The sequence below is a fragment of the Phocoena phocoena genome, chromosome 10, assembly GCF_963924675.1.
Source record: "Phocoena phocoena chromosome 10, mPhoPho1.1, whole genome shotgun sequence".
In the NCBI taxonomy this organism is placed as follows: domain Eukaryota; kingdom Metazoa; phylum Chordata; class Mammalia; order Artiodactyla; family Phocoenidae; genus Phocoena; species Phocoena phocoena.
Window position 1 is genome coordinate 72,076,440 of NC_089228.1, and position 13,124 is coordinate 72,089,563.

Consider the following 13,124-nt stretch of genomic DNA (forward strand, 5'->3'; position numbering starts at 1 on the left):
CCCTGAAAACCTCTGGAGCCCCTGGCCACCAGAAATTCCACCTCTTCACCAAGGAAGGCCCTGGTCAAGGATGTCCCAGGTAGGATGACATCACAGTGTTGGATTAGGGCAGCCCAAGGTCACAAGAAGTTTGATTGGCAGAAAGGAGCATGAAGGCCCCAGCCAGGCCCACCTGTGAGGCTGGGAGCTGAAGGCCTCTTACAAAAGGCTTAGGTGCCAGTGACACTGCCTGACTCTTGTTCCCCGACTGTGGAGCTGTCACTGTCTCCCGGGAGGAGGGGGAGGCAGGCAGGAGTGGGCTACCATCAGTTCCTCTGGTTCCTGCCCCTTCACTTCCCCGAGAGGCTTCCTGGACTGTTAGTTTGCACGGCCCCATCTCCTAGGCAAACTTGTGACAAGTAATAATGCTGGCAAACGTTGACTGAGTGCTGAAGAGGTCTAGGTACCTTGCCGAGAATATCTCATTAACTCATGGTAACCCTATGAGATAGATTCTCTTGTTATTCCCACTTCATAGATGGGAAAACAGGCACAGGGGGAATTCCCTGGTGGTCTAGTGGTTAAGACTCCACGCTTCCACTGCAGTGGGCACGGGTTCGATCCCTGGTTGGGGAACTAAGATCCTGCACTCTGTGTGGTGTGGCCAAAAAAAAAAAAAAAAATTTGCGGAAGAGCAGGTACCCAGTGGGTGGTGGAGCTGGAATTTAAATTCCAGGCCGGCCTGCTACGCGGCCTCCCGAGGGAGCTGAGGCCCCCGCTAGGCCTTCCCATTGACTCCCTTCAAAGTCCCCCTTGTCCCCACCACGGGCAAATATGTGCTCATAAAGGTTCAGGGGAGTGTGTCGAGGGGTGTAGGAGCTGGACGAGGCTGATGATAATTGCCATTTGCTTTTACAGCTCCCGAGACTCATCACCCCCCCACCACCACCACAAGCTGGTGCAGTAGATAGCCTTATTAGCCCCATTTTGCAGATGAGGCAAGTAAAACTCAAAGAGGTTCAGCGACTTGCCCAAGGATGCCTGACCTGTAAGGGCAGAGTCCGGTCCTGAGCTCAGCCTTCAAACTTCAAAGGCCAGGCACATTTCCAGTACCAGGTGCCCTGGGAGCCTTCACCAGCTGCCTCACCCAATGCTGTTTGCACTTTCACAGGGCACAGGCCTTCCCTGAAAAAGCGAGGTGCTAATGGTGGAGTGTCAGGCGTGGGCTAGGCCAGCAGATGGGCAGGGGGCCTGAAGTAATTGGGCGGACAGACATATCACAATGAGGTCTTCTTGCCCTACTCAGAAAGTGGCACCCTTGAGTCTCTCTCTTCCCCATTCTACATCCTGGTATAAGGGGAAAACATATACACTGTATATCTAGAAGGCCTTGGTGGAAGTCATAGAGGGAGGAGGTCAGATTCCTTCTTTTGGCTCTAACTCAAAACCCAATTGAAACAGGGTAGTGTGATTCAGAAGGGAGGGAAGGGGCTGGTGGGACCCTCTCCTTACCCTTTAAGCTTCATTGCCCCACCCCCCATCCCCCATAGAACAGGAGGAATGGGAGGCTTAAGGCTGCAGGAAGCAGTTAGGGGAGATGGGGATCTTCCTTCAACCTCTAAACCCGTTTTCTCAACCTTGGCACTCACTACTGACCTCGTGAGCCGATCATTCTTTGTGGGGGCGGGGGTGGGGATGTGTGGCTCTGTGCTGACCTGTGCAGTGTGGGATGTTTAGCAACGTCCTGGCCTCTAGACACCAGTAGCACCCCCCAGTAGTGACCACGAAAAATGTCTCCCGGCATTGCCAAATGTCCCCTGGGAGGGGGGAATACACCCAGTTTTGAACCACTTCTCTAAGTCTCATACACACACACACACACACACACACACGCTGTGCATTTGACAGGGAGGACCTCCTGAGAGGGGAGGAGATGGTTAAACAGATGTTAACCTGGAAAATATGCAGTCGGGCGCCACCCTCCCTCCTGGGCTGGCCGGATGGGGTGTTCTCAGCCCTCTGAGTTTAGTCACCTGGAGCCTGGCTGGGCCCCCGGAAGGCGCAGGGCAAGGCTGGGACTGCCTGGGCCTCCTCCTCCCCCCGCCTCCCCTCCTTCCCCCCTCTCCCCCTCCCCCCCTCCTCCCCCTCCATCCACCTCCTCTTCCACTCCCCCTCCTCCTCCTTTCTCTCTTCCTCCTCCCTCTCCCCTTCCCCGGGGCTGTCCCTCTGCCCCGGTTTCTGTGTGGGTCTAGTCCCTGGATGTCCTGGGGGTCCTGGGTCCCCCTAACCAGGGCCCCAAGTGTAGGGGCAGCAGCAGCAGCTGGGGCATAACTGACGGGAGACCCAGGGCCTGGGCTGGGGTAGAGAGGGAGGGGAAGGTTCAAATCCCGGTTCCTGCACTAACTGGTCACGAGTCGTGCGACTTCTTCAAGGTTCTTACACGCAACTCACTAACTGTGTGAACTTAGGCAAAGTTTAGATTCCTCTGAGCCTCAGTTTCTGCATTGGAAATATGGGAGTAACATCTCAAAATGGCTCTTCTGGGTTTTTGTAGAGCTCAGTGGTTAGCACTTGGTAGATTCTCAATCCTGTTAGCAAAGAGCGTTGCCCTTCCCCCTGTAGGAAGATCCCCCCCAGACCAACTCTTCTGAAAGCACATGCCTCTGTCACCCCTCACACCAGCTCCCGAGCCTCAGGTGCAGGGTCCAGGTGGCCAAGACTGCTGGGGAGCAGGGACTGTTGGGGGGGGGTGGCGCTGTGTTGGGTCCTTGTTGCTGCGTGCGGGCTTTCTCTAGTTGTGGCGAGCGGGAGCTACTCTTTGTTCCAGTGCACGGTGTTCTCATTGCGGTGGCTTCTCTTGTTTCGGAGCATGGGCTCTAGGCGCGCGGGCTTCAGTAGTTGAAGCATGCAGGCTCAGTAGTTGTGGCGCAGGGGCTTAGTTGCTCCACGGCATGTGGGATCTTCCTGGATCAGGGCTCGAACCCATGTCCCCTGCATTGGCAGGCAAATTCTTAACCACTGCGCCACCAGGGAAGTCCCCAGAATCATGCTTAACACGGAAAAAACCCAAGCCACTTCTGTGACCGAGGTAAGGAACATTCTGCAGGGCCAGGCTGTCAGCCTCAACACTGAGGATAAAGAAATTGTCATGGACTCTATAGCAGTGATTCTCACTGCCCTCAGGAGGCACTGGCAATGGGAGAGACATTCTTGGCTGTCACAGTTGGGAGGGGGGGCTACTGGCATCTAGTGGGAAGAGGCCAGAGCTGATGCTAAACATCCTTCATTGAAGGACAGCCCCACAGCAAAGATTTATCCAGCCCAAAGTGTCAATGGTGCCGAGACCTAGGAACCCTGCTGCCCAGGGTTTCACGTTTGTGTTCATATGTGTAGTGTCTTTGTTACTTCCACACCCAGAGCCTGGTTTACAAGAGGAGCTCAGGAATAGTTTTGCATGAAAGGATGGAGCAACTTCTGTCACATCCTCAGCTGTACTAAGAGATAATTCATAGAATAAACCTCACATCCGCGGTGCGTCATCCTGTCTGTGCAGGGTCCACAGACCCAGAACCAAAATCCAGCATTCAAAACCCCAGAGTGTCCCTGCCAAACTGAGGCACTGGGCTGCCCTCTCTCACCAGTGAGCCTGAGGGCTGGGGAGGGGCCGCCTTGACTGCTCGCCTGCCGCCCAGCACCCCCGGCAAGGGCTCAGCAAGGTGACAGAATGAGGACAGAAATGAATCGGCAGGCCCTGCCCCACAGTGCTGTGGATATGGCAGTACACGCTGTGGAGTACAGGGTGTGGTCCCTGGGGTCAGCCAGGCCTGGGTTCCCATTGCAGCCTGGCTCCTTACCAGCCACGTGACCCTAAACATGGGAATAACCTCCTTATTTCAGTTTCCTCAATTACAAATGGGGCTAATAATATACCTTCCTTAAAGGGTTAATGTGAGGATTCACTTCAAGAGTTTGGCGCAGTGCTCAAAAATGGTGGTGAAAAACGATCGTTGATTATCACTGTCATACCTCATTTCCGGTGCTTGCCCCTCTGCTTGTAATCCTGCGTCCCAAGGCTGAGCCTGGACGAGTCTGGGAAGACTGCTGATGGCTCGTGCACCCATCCGTCTCTCCAGCTTATCTCTGTGCCAGCACTGGGTTAAGCCCCAGGGACACAGGTGAATAGGATGTGGTCCTGACCGCTGGGAGCAGTTTACAGGCTGTTGGGACATTAGCAAGAGCCTGGAAGGACCACAGTTTGGGATTAAGATGAGGCAAGCACGGCACCTAGGGCACAAAATATTGTAAGGAAACACCCACCATGTCCTTGCACGAGTCTGAGTGTGAGTACCTCCTTAAAATGTACACCCTTGCCTCACCCTAGTCCCAGCCCAGCAAAGGACCACATCCCAAGAGGAGGGCCTGATGGCACAGAGGAGGGTGAGATGGGGGCAGAGACTGCAGTATCTGAGGCTTCCTGGAGGAGGTGTCATGAGGGCTGCTCGCTTGGAAGGATAGGGAGAATTTTGAAGTGCAAAGCTGAGGGCACATATACTGCTGGGTAGGAAACTACGGGAGCAGAGACTGCCTTGGAGAAAAGCCCTGGGCAAGTTTGAGTTGGGCAAATAGTTTGTAAATTAAATGCAAAAGAATGTACACTACGGCTTGGGTATAGGGGGTTTCTTTTGTAAGAAGGCAGGGGTTCAGCTTCTAGTAGCTCTGCAGCTAGGGATTCCCTCCCAGTTCCCTGGGGCCTCAGCAGAGAAAAGATGGGTTCCCCTGAGATTTCTAGCCTGGGGGAGCGGGACAGAGCCGCCTGACACTCAGGTGTCTCATCCTTTGGGTTGCACCGTCACGGCTATGAAGATCCCTACTGAAGGGCATCCAGTAGCTGGGAGATCGTGTGGGGAGTTCAAAGGTAAGTACGACGATTCGGTCACAGGATGGCCAAGGTGTGTGGTGGACAGAGGAGCCAATAAACGTCAGTACCATGTGATAAAGGTGGCCATGGGGCCCTCCTAGGAGGGTGGACCTCCATACCAAATCAACCAAGAGTGGTTAAGTAGAGCAGGCATTGTTGGGTAGGAGACACACTCTGTAACAATGAGAGGTGTTCTGGAATAGAATGGGCTGGCTGGCTGGAAGGCCAGCAACCCCTTACTGGAATCCAATTATGTTGAACCTATAGTTATCGAGTGCTCACTCAATGCCTTGGTCTGGAGTACGAGAAGGAATAGGATTTTAGAGGCTGCTGTGTCAAGGGTAAGGGTAAGAGAGCACTGCTTTTTAAGGGGCTCAGGGCTGAACAGGAAAGAGTTTCCCTGATGGGTGGGAGTGAGGGCACACTAGTCTGGGGGGACAGCCTGAGCTAAGACGTGACACCTGGAAGGACCAGGTGTGACCAGGAAGTCACAGGCAGACCGTGTGGCTAGAATACAGGATTGGGGGAACCCTGTCCTTACAGATCTTGCCTTCCAGGCTGGGGGCCTTGGCTTTTATTTTCTGGGCAGCAGAGAGCAATAGATGCTTTGAGGACAAGCCATACGTTCTGGCCATTAATATAGAAAGATTAATTCGGTGTGAGTGTGAAGTGCGGGCTGAAAAGGCAAGAGATGAGGAAGCAGAAGCCTTGGTAGAAAGCTGGAGTAACCCTGTGGGAGAGGGGATGAATGCCTGATGGAGCGGTGGCAGAGGACAGGGAGAGGAGGATGTGGGAGACATTGATGGACAGACTGGATGCGTGGGAAAGGAGTTCCCTGGTGGCCTAGTGGTTGGTTCAATTCCTGGTTGGGGACCTAAGATCCTGCAAGCCTGGCGGTGTAGCCAAAAAAAAAAAAAAAAAAAAAAAAAAAAAGACTGGATGCAGGGGGAAGGGGCAGGGGCTGGGGGCGGTTTGAGGAATAACTCCCAGGTTCCCAGCCTCTGAGCTGGGCTATGTCTTTAAGAAGCAAACTGAGGTCTGTAGAAGCAGGGTCAGGTCAGTGGACCTTGAAGGCCTTTCCCTACCTGGAGGTGTCTGGCTCCAGGGCCAGCAGAGCTCCAGGGCAGCTCTGTGGGCTTCTGACCAGTGCCCCTGTCCCCTCCCTCCTGCCTCTGGCCCTCGCGGTCAAAGTCCCGGTGTCCATGCTCCAGCTCTCCCCTTCTTTCCTTCCTCCCAGAACTCACAGAAACCCTCAGTACTCAGCCATGGGCCGAAGATGCCATCAGGCAAAAAGGTGAAGACTCCACGCTGTCCCCTGTCCCGGTCGTGGAAGCAGGACCGTGAACAGACTCTGGCGATGGCCTATGTGCCGGTGGTGGTGGACCCCAGGGGGCAGAACCCGGACAAGTTCAGGCTCAATTTCTACACCTCCCAGTACTCCAACACCCTGAACCCCTTCTACACCTTGCAGAAGCCTACCTGCGGCTCCCCGTACCGCCGGGACACTGACCACACCCGCAAGCGCTTCGACGTGCCTCCTGCCAACCCGGTCTTGTGGTGCTCGTAGACCTGTGCCAGGCAGAGGCCCCCTACCCTGCACCCTCACCCCCATGATCCCGGGTCCCAGAGGGGAAGGGCTGCTCCCTCCTGGAGGAGCAGAAAGTGCCTGGGCTAGGACGGCTGTGCCCTGCCCACTGTCAACAATGGCAAAGGAGGTCTCACTTCTCAGCAGCAATTAAAGTTTGTCCTGCCTTTCCCTGGCATCTGAATGGGTGGCCATGGGTGGGTAGACTGAGGCCACAGGGGTGTCGTAAGCAACGTTATGTCCAGAGGTGCCTGAAGACTTGGAAAGACTTGAGTCTCATCACCTCACCCCAAGAGTAACCCCAACTCCCCTCCAGAGCCTGAGTCCCAAGCAAAGTCCATACTGGCCACGCCCTCCCCGTGGCCCAGGCTTGGCAAGCCATCCAACAACAAGAAAGAGATACATCAACTGACCATGACAGGGGGTTGGAGCAGCCACTGGAGAATGGGGAAGTCCTGTAGGGAGCGAACCCGGTCTCCAGGGGGCCTCCTCTCCAGCCCTAGTTTTACATAAAACCGCCTCTTCTGACTTGTAGTTTGTTGGCGAGGGATGGATTTCCCATCTCAAGTCTCACCTCTGGTCCAGCAGAACTGACTCTGAGGTGAGGTAGGCTCATGGGCCATGGTTCATGGAGAAGGGGGATGAAGCCAGAGGGCACTTGACTCATGGCCTGACTGAGCTCTGGTCACTGCCACGCAGGCCTGGATCCGATGGCCTGCTGGCACCAGCTCAGACCAGCCTGTGACAGCTGACTGTGGACATCGCCCAACTCCTCAACCAGTGACTTCCTGCTGGTAGCTTGAAATCAGCCGTGGTGAAAGTATTTACACCACGGAAACCAGCAAACACCTATAAACTGGGGTTTCTTTTTTTCCAGAGAGCCAGTGGTTAAATTCACCACTGAGTGAATCCAACTGGTTTCATTTCTAGGATTCACATCTCCTTCTAGGTAGCGTGGTGTATTCAGTGGGGCATCCTTCTAGAGCACAAGAGGCTGGGGCTGGTGTGGGGTGAAGGGACAGGATGCTGAGGACCCAGACCAGCAGCCAGTGCTCGGCCAGGCTTCCCTGGTTACCCTTCTTAAAAGGAAGATGGTAAGTGGAGAGAAAGGGCGAGAGGGCCTCCTAAATATCACCTAACAGCGAAGAATCCAGTTTCTTCTGTGTGTTCGAGGTAGTCTGTCTTTCAAGGTAGAAGCTTTCCTCCAATGCCTGGTGATCCTAGGCTGGAAGCAGGCCATTCGACATCTGTACCAAGTCTCTCCTGCCTGGTTGTCATTCAAGTAACCAGTGTGAGAAGGAGCTTGCGGGGGGCGGGGGGGGGGGTCTCACTTTTCATAAGCAGACTTTCCCTTAACGTCCCGGTTTCCAGAGCGGCTCTTCTCTCTTCCTGAGCTGGACATAGAGGCTAGGGCCTCTCCAGTTCAAAACTCCAGAATAATCTTCCACCAGGGTCAGGAGATAGATGCCCGGAGATGTCAGTTCCGCTGCCTTGAGGAGGGCATCCGGGAAGCCAGTCGCTCCTGACACAAGCTTCCCACCGTCCTCCTATTTCCGCCGCACCTGTCCTGCACCCCAGCCCCCAGGGCGCCTTCTGCGCCCACCTCGCGGAGCCCGCGGAGCCCTGCGGCAGAAATAGACTTTGTGTCTGTGCCAGCCTCCACGCCCTCCTGCTCCTGGACAGCACTCGGCTTTCACCTTTGCGCACTCTGGTAGGACACCACTTGTCCATCTGCCTTCTCTTGTCCAAAATTTTATTAGAACCTCTCATCTACTGTCTTCTTTTTCTTGGTCTCTGTGGATTTCTTTTGATAGCTTTTAGAAATGTATTGCCATTTCAGGGCGCTTTTGAAAAGAGGCAGAGATAACATGCAAGTTTTCAGTCTACATACAACCAAAAGTTATACCTCCTATCAATCATCCAACAGACACTGGGTGAACACCTAGTGCGGGCTGCGTCCTTGAGTTACAAAGATGAACAAGAATCACCTCTGCCCTCCCAGACCCGACAGCCTCGCTGGGCGGGGGCGGGGCCAGCATCTTCACTCCCCCAGCTGACGCCTCCTCCTCTCTCCTGGAGAAGGTCGCCGCCTTGAGGTTCACTTTGGTAGAGCAGCCTCCATGGACGCTTCCCGGGAACCTTCAGAGAAGCCGGCCCAGGTCCCAGGTCGGTCTGGGCGGGATAGTCCCAGGAGGCCAAGAACCTGTGCTCAGGGCTCTGTTGTGTTTCTGTGGAGGTGGCTAGTGGGCAGACGGGCAGCCTTGGAGGGGCTTGCCACCCCTCCCATCCCTTCTGGGCACGGCTTCTGCCTCTGTGCCCCTGCCCCACCTGCCTCCTCTCCTTGGCATCATTCAGCCCGGTGGATCCTCTGACTCTGGTATGGCATCTGTCCCGGGAAGGAGTCCTGCGGACAGGGCAGCCAGGGGAGGCCACAGACTTCTCTCACGGGGCCACCGCATGAGCTGTCCGCTCCGCCCCCCTGTGCCCCTCTTGTGTATTCACCTCTTCCTGGATGCCTCGCTGTGGATCCCAATCCTGCATGTCTTTGGGGGAAGGATGGAGAGCAGGACTGCTAAAGCCACCGAGCTCTGGGGTTGGGAAGCCGTGGGATTCCATCCCCATCCTGGGCTGGAGTCCGGAATGGCGCCCCACAACCAACGGGAGTGAGCTCCCTGTTGATGGGATTGCTCAGACAGAGAGGCCACAGGGGAAGGTGCTGGACTGAGGGGCTTACAGGGTCCTCTAGCTCCGTTCAGGCTTTCCCCAGAGATTTAAAAACTTAGGCTAAAAGCAAGATGAGGAGGAGGAAAAACTTTGGTACCACCACTTAAAATGTTTGTGAACCTCAGAATGTGATTTTTCTGCCTCTAATTTCTCTCGTCTCCCGTGGAAATAACAACACCCACCCCACAGGGCTGCCATGAGCTTATTCATCGAGCTTAGCATGGTGTCTTACACCTAACAGCTCCATCCTACGTTAGCTCTCTTTAATCCTTTATTTTATCATGCATACATTCATTCATTCATTCAGTAATGTTTTATTGAGCTCAAGCCCCTGTCAGTCAAATGTTATCTCAAAAAGGTAACTGGGGAGAGTTTAATGAGGGGACTATTCGCAGAGAAGCGGGCACAGTTAAGGGACTGGTGGTATGCCCAGAGGGTGGCAACAGAGGGAGGCCCTTCTGACCCCTAAGCCTGAGGGGTAGAGGGAGGGGGTTTTGTCACAGGAGCTTGGAGACGTTCTGGCAGGGACTGTAGCTGAAGGTCAAAGACAACTGGGGCCCAAACTGTGACCCAGCAGGGAGGGAGGAGAACAGACACCAGCTTCTGTCTCTTTCCATCCTCCAGTCTCCTTCCAGTACTTCTCAATGGATGAATCCAGACTGAAGCCAGAGGGCTGGGGAGCCCAGGTGATCCAGTCCATGGGAGTCAGCCTCCTGGGGCTCAGCGCAGACCCAGAAAGGTGGAGAAGGAGTGGGGAGGGGCAAACCGAATAACCAGCACACAACTATGTGGAATCCGTGGTACTAGGTGCTGGGAGGTTTTGAGAAATGAGTAAGACAGTAGTCTCTACCCGGGGAACTTGCTGGATTCCTGAGGGCAGGCTGGCAATAAACAGCTGCTTATAATTCCAGAAAGAAATGAGTGTTGTGTCTCTGTTATCGTAGAAGTGTGACTGTCATAGACCCTAAGGTGACGTCCAATGGTCTCCACCTCCTGTTGGTCCTGCCTTTGTACAATCCCCTCCCTCTGTGACTTGCTTCTACTCTACAGAATATGGCAAAGCTGATGGGTGTCACTCCCTTGATTAGGCTCCATCGTATAAAATTCCATTTTAGCAGATTAGAGGGAGATTCCCCTCGCTGGCTTGACAAAATAAGCATCTGTGTTGAGGAGCCCATGTAACAAGGAAATGTGGGCAGCTTCTAGAAACTTTAGGCAGCCTCTAGGACCCGAGAGTGCCCTCCAGACAATATCTAGCAGGAAGCCAGGGCCCTCAGTCCTAGAGCCACAGGGAATGAATTCCACCAACAACCTGAACGAGGTGGAAGTGGATTCTTCCCCAGTCAAGCCTTCAGATGAAAACATAGCCCAGACAACACCTTGATTCCAGCCTTGTGAGATCCTGGACAGAGGACCCCATGGAGCCAGGCTTGGACTCCTGGTCCTCAGAAACTATGAGGTAATAAATGTACATATTTTGAAGCTGCTGACTTTGTGGTAGTTTGTTATGTGACACAGAAAACTAATATAACACGTAAGCAAGACGTTAGTGTGCTGAGGCAGGAAAGACGAATTCTGCAGAGATTCAGAAGGCTTCACAGAGGAGCTGGCTTTTGTGCTCACACATAAAGAATGAGGAGGATGTAAATAGGGAGAGATGGAAAGATGAGCTGCCATCTCCTCCTTGACCTCTGCGTTTCAAACCCTGGGCCTGAGAGGACTCTTCAATGACACAGATTCCAGCCTGGGCCCCAAGCAAGTTCAGTGGAGAAGCCCTCCCGCCCCCAAGCCAACCCCCCCCCCCCAAAAAAAAACATGTTCTGGAAAACTTGATCAAAGTAGGCAGATCCAAGCCCTCCCCTCCCCCCGCAATGCACCAAAAATTGATCACTTTAGGTAGAAGTAAAACAGTCCCATTTGATTCTTTTTTCAAAAATAACTATCCTCTGGTTATGTGAGCAACATATGTTCATAATAAACAATTTTTTAGAATACAGATTTTTTTTTAAAAGCAAAGATTAAAAAAATCACTGGTGAGGGCTTCCTTGGTGGCGCAGTGGTTAAGAATCCGCCTGCCAATGCAGGGGACACGGGTTCGAGCCCTGGTCCGGGAAGATCCCACATGCCACGGAGCAACAAAGCCCCTGAGCCACAACTACTGAGCCCATGTGCTGCAACTACTGAGGCCTGTGCGCCTAGAGTCCGTGCTCTGCAACGGGAGAGGCCACCGCGGTGAGAAGCCCGTGAACCGCAACGAAGAGTTAGCCCCTGCTTGCTGCAACTAGAGAAAAGCCCACAGGCAGCAAGGAAGAACCAACACAGCCAATAAATAAATAATTAATTAATTTAAAAAAAAGTCACTGGTGAGACTTCCCTGGTGGTCCAGTGGGTAAGACTCCACGCTCCCAATGCAGGGGGCCCAGGTTCGATCCCTTGTCAGGGGAACTAGATCCCGCATGCCGCAAGCAAAATTCTGTGTGCTGCAACTAAGACCCAGAGCAGACTAAATAAACAAATAAATAAAAAGAAATCTTTAAAAAAAATTAAAAAATAAAGAATCACTGGTGATCCCATGACTCAGAGATGAGCCTGTTAACGTTTTGGTGGTTTCCTTCTCATCACAGGTATCATGTACACAACAAGTGACAGGGACAACAGTATTAATGTCACTCTTGCCTCAGTCTTTCTCTCTCTCTCTGGTCTTCTAAGGAGCATTCTTAGCTCTGGGCCCTTTGGATGAACTTTCTCAGGATAATGGGCAAAAAGAGTTATAAAACTGGAAAGGAGGCCACCTAGTGGTTTCTATGATAGAAAGGAAGAGAACTGCTCCTGGGGGAAGACCAGGTCTGAGAAGGCGGACCCTGCCCAGAGCACATAGCCCCCACCCGCACCTCCAGTTATACCTGGCAGATGCCACATAAGACAGGGCCAGAGAAGCAGCCCTCCCAGGCTCCTCTAATTCTCAGGGAACTTTGTCTCATTCCATCTGGAGCACCTTGGTCAAAGAGGGAGATCCCTCTCCAGGTGTCCAGGGTTCTGCTTCCAGTGGTTCCTCTGTGCCCTGAGCTGTTGGAAGGGGGTGTCCACTTGAGGAAGAGCTTCTGGGGCTGAGGAGTATCTAGGCACACTGACCCCATCACTCTGGGCTCCTCCCTCTGCCCAGCCAGTGGTCACAGCTATGGATACAGAGGACTGAGCCCTAATGGCTGGAAGGCTGTGACTGGCCTTCCTCTACAGAGCTGGGCCATCTCTCTGAGCTGAACTTCTCCAGGCCCTGGTCCTCCTTCTGTCCAGTTCTCAGGAAATGCTCCTAAGATCAAGAACCTGACACTCTTCTCACAAAATTGCATAAAAACCACCATCTTCCTGGTGCCTCCATCCCCAAACTGCCTCTGAGGGTTCTAATTTGCTTTTTATTTAAATAAAGATGGGGTGTTCCACATAGCAGAGGAGGGAGGGAAACAGGGAAGGGTCAGGACAGAGCGAGTGCTGGCTCTGAGCTTTCCCAGTGGCATCTAGCTTAAGTGCACTTAAATGTTGGCTCCAGAAAAGAACAAGCTTTAAATGCTATGGCTGGAGAGCATCCCACTAGGGGTCAGAGAAAGATATTGCTGCATAGATGGAACCCTAGGCTTGGCCTGGGAGCTTTCTAGGACCAGCAGGTAGGAGCACACCCGTGCAACTGTGTGCCTGCACTCGCACTCACACACACACACACACACACACACACACACACACACACACACACACCCAGGCCGTTAGGCACACACTCAATGTCCCCTATCCCCATGCCCCTGGGTGGTGATGGTATCAGGTTTAGGGTCAGATGGAGGGCTGCATTCAAGCGTCCCAGGATGGGAAAGATGCAACCTCCAGGAATATGAGAGTGTGGTCAGAACAGGATCCCTGTGTGTGTGT

At 53.5% G+C, this 13,124-nt stretch overlaps 1 protein-coding gene across 1 annotated transcript; it reads left to right on the top strand.

Moving 5' to 3' along the window:
• CIMIP3 (ciliary microtubule inner protein 3) lies at positions 1-6,652 on the top strand. The gene is made up of 2 exons (XM_065886332.1): positions 1-79; positions 6,135-6,652. Exons 1-2 carry the CDS (start codon positions 71-73, stop codon positions 6,462-6,464), a joined length of 339 nt encoding a protein of 112 aa, XP_065742404.1. The 5' UTR covers positions 1-70; the 3' UTR covers positions 6,465-6,652.
• The last annotated feature ends 6,472 nt before the right edge of the window (positions 6,653-13,124 follow it).